The following is a 17,176-nucleotide window of genomic DNA, read 5'->3' as shown; positions in this document are numbered from 1 at the left end:
TAGAAGCCTGTGTCCGAAATCTCATTGGCTGATCTAGGTACTCCTGTAGATTTTGCTCTCGCTTCTCCCCATCTCGGACTGGGAGGGCGGTGCGAGACGGAGGAGGAGGGGGGCAGGAGAAAGGGGCGGGACGTATTGGGCGCGCGCAGTTGAAAGACCGTTACTTGGACCGTTGGTATCGGTTCGGTTGGACTGCTCTCTCGCTATTCTCATTTCCTGACATATTCGGTTCACCATGGCTGAGGCCCGAGCTTCCCCGCCTCCTCCTCCTCCTCCCCCATCTTCTCCTTCATCCTCCTTGGACCGCGCCGCCGCCTTCTCCTTGTCCCCGGAGCTCCCGGCGGTATTGGCTGGGAGAATCCGGAACCAGAACCGGGGCCGGGGCCGAGCCGTGGAACCGCCGTCGGTGGACCCGCTGGAGGAGGTCGAAATGCAGATCGATGATGTGAGTAATACCGATGCCCACTTTCGGTTCCCGGGAGTCTGCCTCCACCATCCCCTGCCCGGCCCCACCGAGACAAAAGCGCCGCTGAGGCAGTACTGGGGCCCTGGCTGGGGGCGGGACTCCTCGCAGCTCCGGGTAGTCCCGGCCTGTACCCAAACGACCTGGGCATTGAAGAGCTTAAACCCACCAGCCCCTTCCCCAGAATGGCCCCGTCCCGATCTTGAGGCTTGTCTCGTTCCCTGTCCTTCCGAAGCCCGGCTGCGCTACTGAGTCCGCTTAGAATTCCAGCCTCCAGGCCGGGAAACCTGTCTCCGCCCGAGCTTGTTTTTGGGGGAGGTTTCCAGGAGGCGTTCTCTTGAGCTCGTCCTCTGTCCTGTTCTAGGCATGGAGCGGTCACGGGTTCCCTGAGCGCTTCAGATACGTTAGAGAATTGGAGTGCAAACATTAATTAAAAACTTGTGATTTATGTGGTAGGCTTTTTGTTGGAGGCCCGGGGCGGGGCACCAGCCCTAAAAGCGAATCCTCGGGAGCAGCTCTTTGGCCTGGGCGTTAAGCGCCGCGTCTCCAAAGCGTAAATAGAAAGTTCCTACCGAAGTATTTTTTTGGGAGGAAGCTAGAACGACCACCTGCATGCGGCAGGTCCCTGAGCATCATTCAAGGACATTTGTTAGCCTCACTTTTTAAAATTGTAAAATGGGGAGACTAGTACACACCTCCCAGAATCGGGGGGGATATATTTGTAAAGCCTTTAGAGCAGTGCCTAACCAGTAACATAGGAACTTGTTTGTATCCTCCTTGTTTCACAATGGGAAAGTAACGAAAATTAATCCCTTTGATTTTTATCTCTCCCCCCCCCCCCTTTTTCTGGAAGGAAATAACTGATGTATTATTAGCTTAGTTGATTTCAGAACATAAAGTGGTATAACTACCTCTTTTTGTGTCCTCATGACTTGGCGTGGTACTGCACTTCTAAGTGAAAGTTTGATAAGATCCTTTCAAGTTTTGCATTGATAGACCCCTTTTAGATCCTTGCCTGCAGCCAGAGCAAAAAACAAAACAAAACAAAACAAAAAAACAAAACTATTTGTTCCAGCAAAGACTGAACAAAGGGAAATGGCTTTAGATTGAAGCAGGAGGGATAAAATTGGGGAATTGCTTTCTTGAAGAGCTGTTAAAAGTGAACCTACTTGTTAAAAATGGAAACAGGGTTATGAATGAATTAGGTTTTGTTCAGTTTATATTGATATGCATAAAATAATATATTCAGTTATAATATATTTATATTATATATATACATTTGAAAATAATTTTAGATGACTACTGAACCTTTAGTTATTTTAATTTTCCCCCTTTAGATAATGTTAAGTAATCTTTTCATGTTTTTTGGTATTAATCTGCTTGTATATATATTTTTAAAGCATAATAGTACTCCATTACAATCATATACCATTATTCAGCCATTCCCCAATTGATGAACATCCCTTTAATTTCTAATTCTTTGCCACCACAAAAAATAGCTGCTATAAATATAATTTGTATAAGTAGGTTCTCTTTTTGTTTAAATTTTTTTTTTTGAATGTGTGGATCTTTGAGCATCATTCCAAATTGCTCTCTTAAATAGTTGGATCAGTTCACAACTCCACTATAACAGTTCTTCAGTGTCCCACTTTTCTCACATCCTCTTCAACATTTATTATTTTCCTTTTCTGTCATATTAGTCAATCTGATAGTTGTAAGTGAGGCTTTAATTTTCATTTCGCTAATCAATTTTAATTTAGAATTTTTTTTTCATATTATTTAGACAGCTTTGATTTCTTCATCTGAAAACTGCCTGTTCTTATCTTTTGGCCACTTATCAATTAGGGAATGACTTGTCTTTTAAGAATTTGACTCTATTTTTTAAATATTTGAGAAATGAAACCTTTTTTAAAAATAGTTGCTGTAAAATTTTTTTCTCCCAGTTTTCTTTCCTTCTAATCTTGTATTGGTTTTGTTTGTGCAAAAGCTTTTTAAATTTAATATATACAAAATTATCCACTTTTTGTGTGCACTTTTATCTCGTTTGGCCATAAATTCTTCTCTTTTGCATAGATTTTACAAGTAAACCATTCCTTGTTCCCCTTATCAGTTCATGATATCTTTTATTCTAAAGCACACACCTATTTTGATCACATCTTAGTAGTATAATATGTAAAATGTTTGTCTGTACCTTGTTTCTGCCATACTATTTGTCATTTTCCCAGAAATTTTTGTCAAATAATGAGCTCTTGTCCCCAAAACTTGGGTCACTAGGTTACTATAGTCATTTATGACTGCTTATTGTGTATCTTAATCTATTCCAGTGATCTGCCTATTTTTGTACTAGATTGTTTGGATAATTACCACTTTGTAATAATAGCTTGAGATCTGGTACAAGTGGCTACCTTCCTTCACCTCTTTTAAAAAATATTCCCTTGATATTCTTAATCTTTTGTTCTTCTAGATGAATTTTATTATTTTTCAAGTTCTATGAAAAAATTTTTTTCTGTAGTTTGTATGATACTGAATAAATAAACTAATTTAGGTAGAATTAACATTTTTATTTTCCTGGCTTGTCCTCTCCATCAGCAATTGTTAATTTTTCCAATTATTTAGATTTGACTTTATTTGTGTAAAAAGTGTTCTGTAATTGTGTTCGTATAATTAGTTCTTGGTTGTCTTGGCAGATAAATTCCCAAGTATTTTAATATATCTACAATTACTTTAAATTCCATTTATTAAATTTATTTGAATAGGTGATATGAGAAAAATCTATTTCAATTACTTTGTTAAAAAATTCTAGTCACTCTGAAATGAGTTCTTATATAAATTTTTTGTTTTGTATTTTTAATACAAAGTTTCACACAAAATCTTGTTTCAATATATACGATTATATACAATATAATTTATTGGAAGGGTTGTGGTACAATGACCCATTTATATTTGTGAAATAAACTATAATACTTTGATTCTTCTCTGTCTCTCTTTTAAAATTACAGGCAGCTTTTTCATTAATTAAACTTCTTGAGGCCACATCTGCTGTTTCAGCCCAGGTGGAAGAGCTGGCATTCAAATGCACCGAAAATGCACGATTCCTTAAAACTTGGAGGGGTCTGCTAAAAGAAGGCTACGATTCCTTGAAACCAGAAAACCAATGCAGCACAACCAACTAAATGTTGAAATAATGACTGCTTTAAAAAAATTGAGGACAGAATTGCTACATGTATATGCTTGCACTTTTTTCCCACATGATATTTGCACCTATGGATGTATCAGACTTTATTTCCAACAGTTCTGGATATTTCAACACTCTGCTTTGTAAATGGATATTAAGACTTTATTTCCTTGTTTATCTTTCCTGTTTTAAAAAGGAAAAACATTTACTTAAGTTTGACTCTGGATAGTATTTGATCTTTTTTCTGAGTCAGTTTGTGCCTACTAAACTTTCACAAGCTTAATTTACCTTTAAAAGAAAGTTAATTTTATCTATGATTAAGAAACTCAAAAATAATATAATTCACTTTTAGAATGCTTTAAAATTTACAAATACCTTTCCCCTTACAATAGTCTTTGGACTAAGTAATACAAGTGTTATGTTTTAATATTTCGATAGAATTGTGATCTCACCAGTGAGGATACTCCCTCCAACAGTATAGATCACAACCCATTCATACTTTCTCCTCTTTTGTGGCTTTTTATCTGTATGCTCTTAATGATTTGTCATGAGGGATCCATTCAACTTACTGAAGGTCTTCCTTGCAGTCTTTTAAAAGTTATGCTTATACCAGAGCAGTACTCCAGGCTATTCATCTGTTTTTCCTCTCACTGCTATCTGATTGGCCCACTTTCTTTTCTGATAATGCAGTTCCGGGATGATACCTTCTGGGCTGCCACTTGTATGCATATCATTGTCATATTACTCCATATAATTCAGTTTTTGCTCCTTTGGGTCACAAAATTTTTTAGACATTGTAGTATTTTGTTCTTCATAAATATATGTTTCAATGGAATAATATCACTTTTTTAAGAAAAGTGGGCTTTTAGCTCAGGAAACAGTTTGGAATGATTGAAAGTGCTGTTAATTCTGAAAAGCATTCTAATATGTATTCTTGCTATTCATTCTTGGGTCTGGTTCAGTGTTTGAGAGTATTCTAAGATAGATGTAGTAGTAGTAGCTAACTACTATTACCTATTCACATGTATATCATAGATTTAGGAAATGGTCATTATTCATCCACTTGGTTTTTCCTATATTTGTTGTTGGGTCAAGCTCTGCATACCATAAAAGTATTCCCATTCTCCTGATGAAGAAAATTGAATTTCAGAAAAAGTGGGAGAACTAGAACTTGAATTCCAGGAGTTTTGGCTTCTGGGTTCTTTATATTCCTTCTACCAAATGACACTATCTAGTATTAGTTCTTCCTTGGTATAATGCTGAATTGCCAATAGAAATGCTGTTTTTTTCCCCTTCCTGTTGGGAATTTTGGCCAGTGGAAATAAATTGGCTATTTCTTTCTCCTTTGAATGTACAATCCAAAGCTTCCTTGAGTTGGAGAAAATTTTTTTTCTTCAACACATATATATTCTTTACCTGAACCACTGCCTTACTTCATTTAAATAGATGTAAACATAATAAATGAGTACTTTAAAGTATGAATGATGTTTTTTTAAAACTTTTTATGAAAACTGGGGTTTCACTTGGAACACTTTTAAAACTTGTATGGGACACATATATTCCCCATGTTTCTCTACTTAACTGCATTTTTACCTACAATTACAGTTTCTTATCTAATACTTTTTTATATTTGATTATTTTTAAAGTGCCTTATGCTTGTATGGTTACATGATATTGCTTTGTGGATATATAAGTTCTATAGTAATTTTTATGTAACTTAGTGTTTCTGTAACTTCCTTGAAAGTGGTGAGTTGTTTTAATTGTTTCAATGTTACTGAATTTAAGATTCATTCTTAGCTACTTTTTGTAAATTTTTTAGGGGTCCAACTGTACTAGCTACAGTTTTGTTCCTGAATCTTTTGTTTGTCCTTTACTTAGTTTGTATTGTTGTGTTGATACCAAAGCCATCTAAATCTTATTGTTACATAAAATCTTTGAAACCTTTGGTATAATGTTAAGAAATTTGTATGAATGGTCCTTAGAGAATTAAACCCCCAAACTCCATAGTAGGAGAGATAAAAGGGAGTAACAATTGCTAGACTACATACTGAGTCACAGTTCAGTTTTTTATTTGAAGAAATGTTTAGAAAAATTGCTGGTGGACTGTGTTCCCTGTTTCAAAAAAGTAATTATTTCAATGATAGAGGAAATATTTTTTAAAATGTAGTAAAAACAATTTTATTTATGTAAAAATAAACTTTTTTTTTTTTCAAAAAGCAAATTTTGAAGCTTCCATTTATTTTTGAATTCTTAACTCCGTTGAATTTCTTTGGAATTTTATAATCCTTAATAGGCAAATTAATTAAAATTTCATGTCCTCATTTCACCATTCCTTACCTCTTTAGTTTTAAGAACTTGTGTCGAGTATTGTACCAAAGCAATGCCATCAAGACATAGTACTTGTCATTTTCCTATAATTTACAGTCACAGATTATACTTGACATTTTATTGCCAGGTTGTCAGAACCATAAAATTTCGAGGTGACAATCCTAGACTTTTAACAACTTCAGAATACATTTAAAGAATTGCTAAATTGGGCACAAATTGTTAACCTGCTAGCGTGTCTGTTACCCATTTGGAACATCACATGATAGTGGGCAAAGATGACGTCAAATAAGTCCAATAGGTGAATTCTTATAGATTGTTATCCTTGAATAGATATCCTGCTCTAGTATGTTTTCTGAATTGAGTTCTAAATTACTACCTTTTGGACATTTCAAACTGACCAACATGGATCTCAGATACAACAGATACAACAACGTGATTTGACCACCCAAAGAATTACTACTTTCCTTGAGTTAGGCACCATCCTTAATGTGATCTAAAATGGCATTAGCTCTTAACTAGGGAGTGATGGCCCTGCTGGCTCATACTGAGCTTTTCATAAGCAAAGATCCTATGCTCTCTTCACATGAACTACTGTTAGGCTAGATTTAACCTAGTGATCATGCCATTGCTTAATTTTTTTAAAGAACAGCAACACTATTAGCATGCCTATATACCAAATAGATCAAGGGGAAAAAAAATCCATATACATAAATTATATTTGTATAGTTATCTCTTTATCACTTTCCTCAGCACACCTCTTTTGGGTTGGCATAAATTAAATGGGAATTTTGGGGGAGTTTTGCAAAAGCCATAGACATGCAGAAGCCTGCAGACAACACAGAAAACTCTTGATATGCATAAAATATGTATATTTTATATGTACATGTATGTCATATATATGTATATTGTCTATATCAATCCAAATTTTACAGTAAGGTACACCCCATAAAAGAAAAAAAATTCAGATTGATTCACAGAGAGTGCCAAAAAAATTTACTAGGATTTTCCAAATCATGTCCCTGACTCATTAAATGTGGAAGGGTTAAATATAGTAGTACTTTGTATTTTAGCAAAGGATTAGAAAAATGGAACTACCCACTATCAATAGGGAAATGGCTCTATAAATTTCTTACACTGTGGTGTAAGACACCTTGGTCTTTTAGTTTCTCTTCAAGAAATTCAAATTCTACTTTCTACAAGAGGCCTTTCTTCACCTAGCTGCCAGTGACTTCTGGTCTTTGTTACCTTGTATTTCTCTTTTTACATGTTGCATTCTCAATAAGCCTGAGCTCTGTGAATGTAGTAATTACTTTTTTTGCCTTTCTTTGTATCTCCAGTATTTAGCATAGTACCTAAGACTGGGTGGTTAATTCTTGTTGACTATATTTTTCAGGAGCAAAAGTGTGTAATATGGCACTAAGGAATTGCCCATGCCTCTTTTCTCTCTCCCATGATGCCTAGAATATGTTACATGAATAATAAGTAGACTTAATTCTGTTTTTGAAGCATGGCTCAATATGCTTTGAAGTCACTCCTATAAATTCTAAGTACACAGATTGCTTCCTATAATATTAGGCACAGATTCAGAATCCTTGAATGAATGGAAAAGCATTAAGCTCTTAATACATCACAAATTATTATGCTGATCAATGAAGATGGACTCAGAAAAGCAAGATAGTCGCTGCTCCTTAGGAGTTTAACATTCTAATAGGGAGCAACACATCTTAACTTTCAAGCTGTAAGTGAGATGGAATGGCAGAATGGAATGGCATCCTTGGAGTGCAGCAGCAAAATGCATGTTCTTTTAAATGCCAATTCCATTGATAAAGTCATATATTGGTTTTGTTGACCTTTTGACAGTGTCAAGGATTTTGGTGTCAATTTTCTTTTCTGGGTTTTTGTTAGATGTAGTTGTTGAGGAGCAGTGGCCGCAGCAATTGCAGAAACTTTTAACTATCATTTCTGTGCAGATGATTTTTCATCTGCCCTAACTTCTAGAGTTTCAGTCTCATATTTCTAGAGCTTCAATCTCATATCTCTAAACACTTCACATTGCACATCTTGTAGATACCTTAAACTCAACATATTTAAAACAACTCATTTTCTCTGTTCCTTTCCCTTCCCTCTTTCTCTCTTTTTTACTGTACGGGCATTGACATTGTCCCAGTCACCTAGGCTTGCAACCCGAGGGTTCATCCTGGACTCAATACTCTCAAATCATACCTCTATCCATAGCTAGTCAATTACCAAATCCTAGCGTTTCAGTCTTCCTTAACATTTTCTTATGGTCCCTTTGCCCCTTAGTAAATTCCAGTAGTTCCATATGTCTATCCCTCTAGTATCAATGTAAAAATCTTCTTTTTGACTTTTAAAGCCCTTTGTAACCTTTCCTATTCCCAGTTTTTTAGGCTTCTTATATCTTAATTTCCCCACTTTTCTGTTATCAAGTAACACTGATCTTGCTGTTCCTCTCACAAAGTACTCCATCTCTAAATTCCTGGCATTTTCACTGGCAGTTCCCATTTCTAGAATTTTTTTCTTGTTCCTACTGCTTAGATTTCCTGACTTTAAGTATTAGCTTACATCCCTACAAAGAAAGCTTTTCTGATCTTTCTTATTGCTAGTGCCTTCCCTCTGTTGATTATGTCCAATTTATCCTATATTTATCAAATTTATACATAACTGTTAAAATATTATTTCCCTTTTTAGACTTGAGAAAGAAGACTGCTTTTTGCCTTTTTATTCCTATCACTTAGCACAAGGCCTAGAATAAATATTTATTGACTGACAATTGCCAAATTATACCTCCATAAGGGAAACTTCTCTGTACTATAGCTAGGCAGGAGGCAGGGCCAGAGGGGTGTGTTTATGTGTGTATGTGTATAAGCATTTATTTAGCATTTACTATGTGTCAGACACTGTGCAAGGCATTTTACAAATATCGTATTTGTTATTTTTTACAACAACCTTGTGAGATAGGTTTCATTTTTGTTCCCATTTTATAGCTAAGGAAAATTGAGACAGACCACAGGTTAAATGACTTGCCTAAGGTCACAGGACTAGTGTCTCTGGATGGATGTGAACCCAAGTTTTTCTGATTCCAAGCCTTGCACTCTGTCCACTCCAATTTGCCACATAGATGCCTTTGGAGGTGGGGGGGAGAGGGCATGGCCATTAGTAAGACTGTTGGCCTGGATCTGAGATGAAGTGCTGGCAGTGGTTAACTAGCTAGATCTCTTGTCACTCCTATTTAGGGTATTTATCTTGCTAGTGATGCTGCCAACTAGGCTAGCTTTCCTGTACCAGGGGTGACACTTGGTCAGTTAGTTGGCATTGGTAGCCTATGAAAGTGAAAATTTCCAGTGAACTTTGGCTTTTATTTGTAATGGGCTGAGGCTTGAGTTGATGCACTGAGGTCCCAAGCACATGAGGCTAAATAGTAATTGGACCATACTCTATTAATATGTAAGCTTGGAGAAAGAATGGCCCCCACCCACTCTTTGTGCAAGTCCTGATGTGTTGTATAGGAAATGACGATTTTGGTGGGTGGAGGCAGGGGAGTGGAAAAGGAAGGGGAGGAGAGACTTTTGGGACTGCCATTGCCACGGTTGGCTCAGCTCACATCTCTCTCTGTTAGCTGATTTGTTTCTCTTCTTCTTTTTGCTTTTGCTGCTTTTGACAACTTTTTCTGTTTGTTAAGTGTCTGAGGCTGGATTTGAACTCAGGTCCTCTCGACTTCAAGGCTGGTGCTCTATCCACTGAGCCATCTCCTCCCCTTCCTTTTCCACTCCCCTGCCTCCACCCACCAAAATCGTCATTTCCTATACAACACATCAGGACTTGCACAAAGAGTGGGTGGGGGCCATTCTTTCTCCAAGCTTACATATTAATAGAGTATGGTCCAATTACTATTTAGCCTCATGTGCTTGGGACCTCAGTGCATCAACTCAAGCCTCAGCCCATTACATCTCCCGCTTTCTTTTGTCACCTCCTTTTCGGTGCTTTCACCTCCTTTCCTGAGAAATCAGGGAGGGTGTGATCACCTCCCCTTGGGGGCTCTCACCTCCCTGAAGAGTCATGGATGGCATGATCACCTGTGTTCTAAAACAAAAGAAAGCGGGAGATGTAATGGGCTGAGGCTGGAGTTGATGCACTGAGGTCCCAAGCACATGAGGCTACATAGTAATTGGACCATACTCTATTAATATGTAAGCTTGGAGAAAGAATGGCCCCCACCCACTCTTTGTGCAAGTCCTGATGTGTTGTATAGGAAATGACGATTTTGGTGGGTGGAGGCAGGGGAGTGGAAAAGGAAGGGGAGGAGAGACTTTTGGGACTGCCATTGCCACGGTTGGCTCCACAGTTGGCTCGGCTCGCGGTCGCTCTCTCTTAGCTGGCTTCCTGTCGCAACTGCCTATATTTGCTATCGCAATCTTTCTTGCCTATATTTGCTATAGCAATCTTTATTCACCTCTTCACTTCAATAAATATTGAAGATTTTTCCCTTAACCTGAATTCCTGACTCCGGCTGACTTTAAATACGCGGTCATTACATTTATTCACCATTTTGAATCACACATCTCTATCCTTTTTTGTTAATGTATGTTTTGAACCTAGGTATATTTCAGTCCAGCCCTTGTTCAAGTTTGTAAACTTAAAAAAAAAATTTTTTTTTAATGTTAAATTGAATGAGAAATTCGAAATAGATATTTCAATCTTTTGAAACATTTTCTTAAGAATATGCTGATATTGTAGAGAAATTATGGGTGTATTTTCTTCCTCTTAAGTATTTTAAATACATTATATTATGAATCATAGGATGAAATTGAAAGTGAGTAAGTTAAATGCTGCAAAAAGACTTAGGAATTAAAGGCTTTTTAGGAACCAAGCATCCTTTTTACTCCTGAAATTTACCATATTTTTAAAAAATGGTAGTTCTGACTGGATTTTTCCATGGGAATGGTACTTTCCTTGTGTATTCTTATTAAAAAAAAATTCTATCAGTGATGTGATATGGTCATGGCAAATAAATAGAATTACAATTTGCTTGAAAAGTGCTGATTTGCACTGGTAGAGAAAGTTCCTTTCTGGGAATTCCCCAAAGCAATAAAATCACAAATCTGGTCCACATCATAGCTTGCCATACCGCATCACAGATCAAGAGAATGCAACAAACATAGGATGCTTTAATTTCAAGAAGACATTTTACAAAATTTCTTGTGATATCCTAGTGAAAACCATGGAGAAATGTGAGTTGTATGGTAGTACAATAGTTAAATGGAGTTAAAGCTGATTGAGCAACTTACTGAGCAACTGTGTCCAAAGTGTACTGGTTGATTATTATCTGGTTGAAGATCTCCAACATAGCATGCAACCACATTTTATATTTAATTTTTTTAAAACCAGTAACCTATATAAAGACAGAGGACCAATGGCATTGGAAAATACCTTTTCTAAATCCTTTTAAATATAGGGAAACTGAGGCCTATAGACTTAAATGACTTGTTTATACATGACAGCTAATTCAAAACCAGATATAGTCTAGGTCATCAGTTACCTTGCATTATAACATATTATCTCAAACACACCTGTCCAATTTATAGACAAGTAAAGCTGGAAGTTATAATAAATATGATGAATGACAGCATGAATAATTAAAAAATCTTTAGAAGCTTTATTATTAGAAGCTTTAGAAGCTTGTATTTGAATTATTATCCTGAATTTAACGAGCACCAAACAACAAAACGCCCATTTCCATTTAGAAAATAGAATAAAAAAGAGGATTATATGTGTAAATGTGATTATGTACAGTTTAAAAGAAGTATATAATAAATTCAACAGTTTCAAAATTGTTATACCTAAAGTTCAGTAGTTCCTTTAAAAAATGCTTCAGTGATCTTCTTAATCAATTAATGAATTTTTGCAGCTTTATTGTTAGTTATTCTGTTCCTCTCTGCACTCTTCTCTGCTTCTCTGTAGGAAAAGAAAAACTCAATCTTTACAACAAATAAGTAATTGAGCAAAACAAATCCTTCCTTTTAGGAGATGGGTAGCATGTTTCCTTATCAATTCTCTGGATTTATGATTGGTCATTATAATCATCAGAGTTTTTATGTTTTTTAAACATTATTTTTTACAATGTTGTTGTTCTTTGACTCTTCATGAGCCCCTTTGGGGTTTTCTTATTAAAAATCTTGGAGTAGTTTACATTTTCTTCTCTAGTTGATTGAGTTAGAGTGAAGTATCTTTTTCAGACATAGAGCTAGTAGTATCTAAAGCCAAATTTCAACTCAGGAAGATGCATGTTCTTGACTCCAGCCCTGGCACTCTACCCACTATGCCATCTAGTTGCTAATGTTACTGTGACTGTGTAATTTTTTTCTCCTTTTTCTGCTCATTTCACTCTATACCAGTCCAAACAAATCATGCCAGATTTCTCTGAAATTCTCATAATTTCTTACATCTCAGTGATATTTGATGACATCTACATATGTCATGTATGGAGACATTTCCTTCTTGATAGTGGACAGTTTCATTTTTCTAGTTCTTTGCTGCAATACAAAGTGCTGCTACACTTAATTAACCCTTCCATATTTTGTGGGTTAGGGGCATGGTACCCCCATGATTTGGAAAATCCTAGTAAAAATTTTTAGCTCTCCAGAGCTAAATGCCAGAGGATTCTGAATTTTTTTTCTTTTATAGAGTGTTACTTTCTTGTAAAATTTGCTTTGATATTATTCAATACTATATATATGTGTGTGTATGGGTATGTTTTATGCATGTTTTATGAATAGGTTTTCTGTGTTATCTGCTGGCCTTCATATGTCATCTATGGCTTTTGCAAACTCCCTCGCGGCCCCCCCCCCCCAATTCCATTGAACTTTTTATTCCAACCTCAAGATATACCAAAAGTGTGATGAGGAAAGTGAAAAAAGGAATAACTGTACAATACATTTATGTATATGGATCTTTTTTCCTTTTTCCTTGATCTATTTATTATATTGGCATACTATAATAGTATTACTGAATTTAAAAAAAAATGTTAAGCAATGGCATGATCACTAGATGAAATCTAGCCTAACAGTAGTTCATGTGAAAAGAACATGGGGTTTAGTTTGTGAAATGCTCAGCATAAGCCAGTAGAATTATATCACTAATGGTCAGAGCTAATGCCATCTTAGATCACATTAATTAAATCATAGTGCCTAGCTCAAGTAATAATCCCTTGACTAGTCAGATTACATACAGTTCTTGTTAAGTTATGAGTAGGCACTTAATAAAATGCTTTTGATTGATTCTAATTGCCAAATGTAATAAAGATATTGCTACACTGAAGTATCTTGAGGAGGGCAGTCAGGATGATGTATTTGTTTGGAAACTATCTCACATCAGGAATGTTTGAAAGAATTGGAGTTGTTTATGGTGGAGAAGATTTTGTTTAGGGAAGTGATTGGAGAGAGTGATAGTCAATAATTGAAGGGATTTCTTGTAATGTTAAAGAGCACTTGAGAAAAAAAAAAGATCAGATTGATTTTGTAGTTCTAGAAGGTAAAGTTAGGATTATTGAATGGAAATTATATTAACAGATTTCAGTTACATTTTAGGAAGATTTCTAGCATCAAAAAATGAAATGGGTTAGCTTTACAAAGTAGTGAGCTTCCCATCCTTGAAAGCACTTGAGAACAAGCTAGATATATATTAAGTGTGCTATACAGAGGATTTTTGGAAATGCAGCTTTAGAAAGACTTTATGTCACCAATATTGTTAAGGCAATTCTTCATCCCCAGTTTGTAAGGTTAGACCAGATGATCTTGAAGGTTTTCTTCCAGTTCTAAGACAACATGACTCTATTAGTCACTTTACTATTGTTTTAGTGTACTATTTATATTTAACACCACCTTATTTGATTTTCAACAATCCTGAATTAGATGGGCTTACATGAAGAATTTAAAATCTCCCTAGGATCCAAAGTCCTTTTGATGGGATTAGTTTTAGCCTGGCTTTGTATCCTGACCTGTGGAAAACTTACCCATTAACAAAGTCTGTTTTTGGGCACTGAGGTCATACATGACTAACCATTTTTACAACCCTAGTTCTTTGAAACAAATAGCATGACCCAAGCCCTTTGCACTTGGCTGGGTGGGCAAACTGCATCCTGTTATTTTGTTCCTTGAGGTTAACTCTCCACGTAAGAAGTAACTCAGCCTGTGACATCTGGTTCAGAAATTGGCATAAATACGGGATCCTTTGTCTAGCTTGTTGTGGGTCCCTTGAGAAATAAGCCCGCTTTGCTGTTCACATTAAAATCTGCTTTGACTGAGAATTGACTTCTGAAATTCTTTTTCTGAGCAATCTCGACTGATCCTGATTAATCTTCATCACTTTCAGTTCTTATTTTTTTAGATTTTTATTGGATCTCTACCATACTGACATTCCTTTGATCTTGAGAGTTATAATATGATTATACTAGAACTGAATGGTTCCTCTGGTCAATTTCTGGCAGGTAAGCAGCATCAAATAACCCTAATGAATTAATTTTATTATTTACTTTAAAATAGTATTTTACTTTATCCAATTACATGTAGAAACAACTTTTCATATTTGTTTTAAAATAACATTTTGAGTTCCAAATTTTCTCCCCCCCCAAAAAAAAATAGACAATTTGATCTAGGTAATATGTATGCAGTCATGTAAAACATTTCTATATTAGTTTCATGAAAGTAGAAGCAGAACAAAAAAAAAAACTATGAACAAAATTAAGTGAAAATAATGTGCTTTGCTCTCCATTCAGATGCTATCAGTTCTTTCTTTGGAGGTGGATAGCATTTTCCATCATGACTCCTTTGGAATTATTTTGGAACACTGTGTTGCTGAGAAGAGCTCAGTTCATCACAGTTTATCAAGCTCTGATGAATTTTGTCATAGATAGGACTAGATCATCCAGAACTGGAAGGTGCTTAAGAGAGCAAATGGTCTAATTGTCTCATTTTACAAACGAGGAAGCTGAAAAGTTTAAGAGACTTTCTCTCCTATTCACAGGAGGAAAAGTAATAACAGATCTTCAGACATCAAAGTTCTCTTCTTTGTTGTCTCTTATCATGCTTGATGAAATTTTGAGAAAGGAAACAAGACTTTCATAAATAATGGCCTTCATTCAGTCCCCATTTTTCTTGACTTCTGCAGTTTTTAACATTGTCAACTATCTTCTCTAGGATACTCACTTTTCTGGATTCTGGGATATTGTTCTCTATTCCTCATCTGCTTCTACTGTATCATCTTCCATTTTTTTTCCCCATCAAGTATGAATTTTCTGAAGACAAGGCTGGCCCAATTAATAGTTCTTCCAATTCACAACTAAGCATTTCTCAAATTAAAACCACACATGATCACTACATCATATTATACCATGTTGTTTTTATATCATCTAAAAGCACCTAGCTTATTATTAAGCATATAGTAAATTCATTAAATACCAGATGATTTAAATTAGTTTAATTTAAATAAATTGAATTTATTTAATACAAAATTCAAATTGAAATTGGTCTACTGTTGATAGGAGATGTTAATGGTTGGAATATATGGGAAAATAAAAAGTCATTTTTAGGGAATTGGGAAAATAAGTTATGAAATTACTTGTAGACTAAAGGATATTTTTCAGAGAAACATATTTTGTAAATTTTTAAAACATCTTCTCGGTTACTTTATTAAATCAACACAATCAACAAGGTAATAAATGAAGCCCTGATTGGTAATTTGCTCATTTCCAAGGTGTAAATAAATGTTCACGGTGAAAATTTAATAACTAGTTGGTATTAGCACACTTCTGCAACCTCCAGGCTCATTTTAAAAAATAAGCATTTAAATTTATTTTAAACTTAAACAAAATGAGAAGAGAAGAAAAACCTACCATCTATACAGCTGAACATAAAAGAGAATTCAATATAAAATAATAAATTTACATTTCAAGAAAGCCTACATAATAAATACTACACATTGTTTTCAAAGCTCTCCAACTTTGCTTCTTTGTAGCTTTTCTTTTGTTCTCTTACTGTGTATTTTTGCTTCATTTTTTCCCCCTCTGCCCACCTACCCTAAAGAAGGCTACAATTAAGCAAGCACACACACCCCCTCTCTTCCTCTCCCCCTCTTTCTTAGATATCTATACATAGATATCTTTTAAACATATACATATACACTCCTACACATTTATGTGTAGTATGTACTATGTTTATTTCCACCTGTCATCTGTTTCTCTTAAGATGGATAGCATCTTCCTTCATAAGTCCAAGTCTTTCCATGTTTTTTTAAATCAACCAGTTCATTATTTCCTACACCACAGCAATATCCCAACCCAATTCCATCCTGAGAGATTGTCTACATAAGTTATTTCCCCCAATTTTCTGCATTCCTTCTTGACCACACAGGTTTTTATTTATACAAGAAATTCTAAAATAATCAAAATGATCCTTATGATATAATTTAAGATCTGATACTACTGAATCTGCTTCCTTTATATCTTCCCCCCCCCCTTTTTTTTTTTTTTGAAATATATGGCCTTTTATTCTTTCAAATAACTTTGTTACAATTTTTTTTAACTCAGTAAGATAATTTTTACAATAATTTAATTGGGGGCATTAAATAAATGTTAATTATGTAAAATTGTAATTTATTATATTGGCCTTAATCTACCCAGGAACAATAAGTAGTACTTCAATTATTTAGACCTGACTTTATAAAAAAATGTTTTATGTTTATGTTTAATAAACCTTGTGTCTGTTTTGACAGGTATACTCTCAGTACTTTATGCTGTCTAGTTATTTTGAATGGTCTAAAATAATATTGAATAATATTGCTAGGCAAAGTATAGTTTTTGTATTTTTTTTTTTGATTAAGTCTATTTTAGCTTTACCTTTTTCTGAGATCATGATTTTTATCCCTGCTTTTTTACATGCTAAATTCTACTCCTGCCCTTTATTTTGTCTTGTGTGTATATCTTTTGTTTTTATTGTGTTTCCTGAAAGCAACATATTATTGAATTAGAAATTTTAATCTGCTATTTATTTCCATTTTGTGGGTAAATTCATCCATTCACACAATTTTCCTTCCTGTTTTTTCTTATTTACTCTTGTCCCTTCTTATTCCTCTACTTTACTTCTAACTGCTGCCTTGTTTTCCTAGTCCTTTGCCTTACTCATCCCTTTAAGAATACC

At 35.2% G+C, this 17,176-nt stretch overlaps 1 protein-coding gene across 1 annotated transcript; it reads left to right on the top strand.

Moving 5' to 3' along the window:
• The first annotated feature begins 106 nt into the window (after window positions 1-106).
• C6H4orf46 (chromosome 6 C4orf46 homolog) lies at window positions 107-5,859 on the top strand. The gene is made up of 2 exons (XM_051967423.1): window positions 107-445; window positions 3,463-5,859. The coding sequence occupies exons 1-2, from the start codon at window positions 236-238 to the stop codon at window positions 3,634-3,636; spliced, it is 384 nt and encodes a 127-aa protein (XP_051823383.1). The 5' UTR covers window positions 107-235; the 3' UTR covers window positions 3,637-5,859.
• The last annotated feature ends 11,317 nt before the right edge of the window (window positions 5,860-17,176 follow it).

The sequence above is a fragment of the Antechinus flavipes genome, chromosome 6 (genome assembly GCF_016432865.1).
Source record: "Antechinus flavipes isolate AdamAnt ecotype Samford, QLD, Australia chromosome 6, AdamAnt_v2, whole genome shotgun sequence".
NCBI classification, from domain to species: domain Eukaryota; kingdom Metazoa; phylum Chordata; class Mammalia; order Dasyuromorphia; family Dasyuridae; genus Antechinus; species Antechinus flavipes.
This window is presented reverse-complemented; position numbering and strand designations above follow the sequence as displayed.

What these genes read in the sequence shown, in the direction of transcription:
- C6H4orf46 (XM_051967423.1), top strand. Translation starts at nt 236, where the DNA reads ATGGCTGAGGCCCGAGCTTCCCCGCCTCCTCCTCCTCCTCCCCCATCT. An exon ending in TCGAAATGCAGATCGATGAT is followed by an intron (nt 446 to 3,462) that starts GTGAGTAATACC and finishes TTAAAATTACAG; the next exon opens with GCAGCTTTTTCATTAATTAA.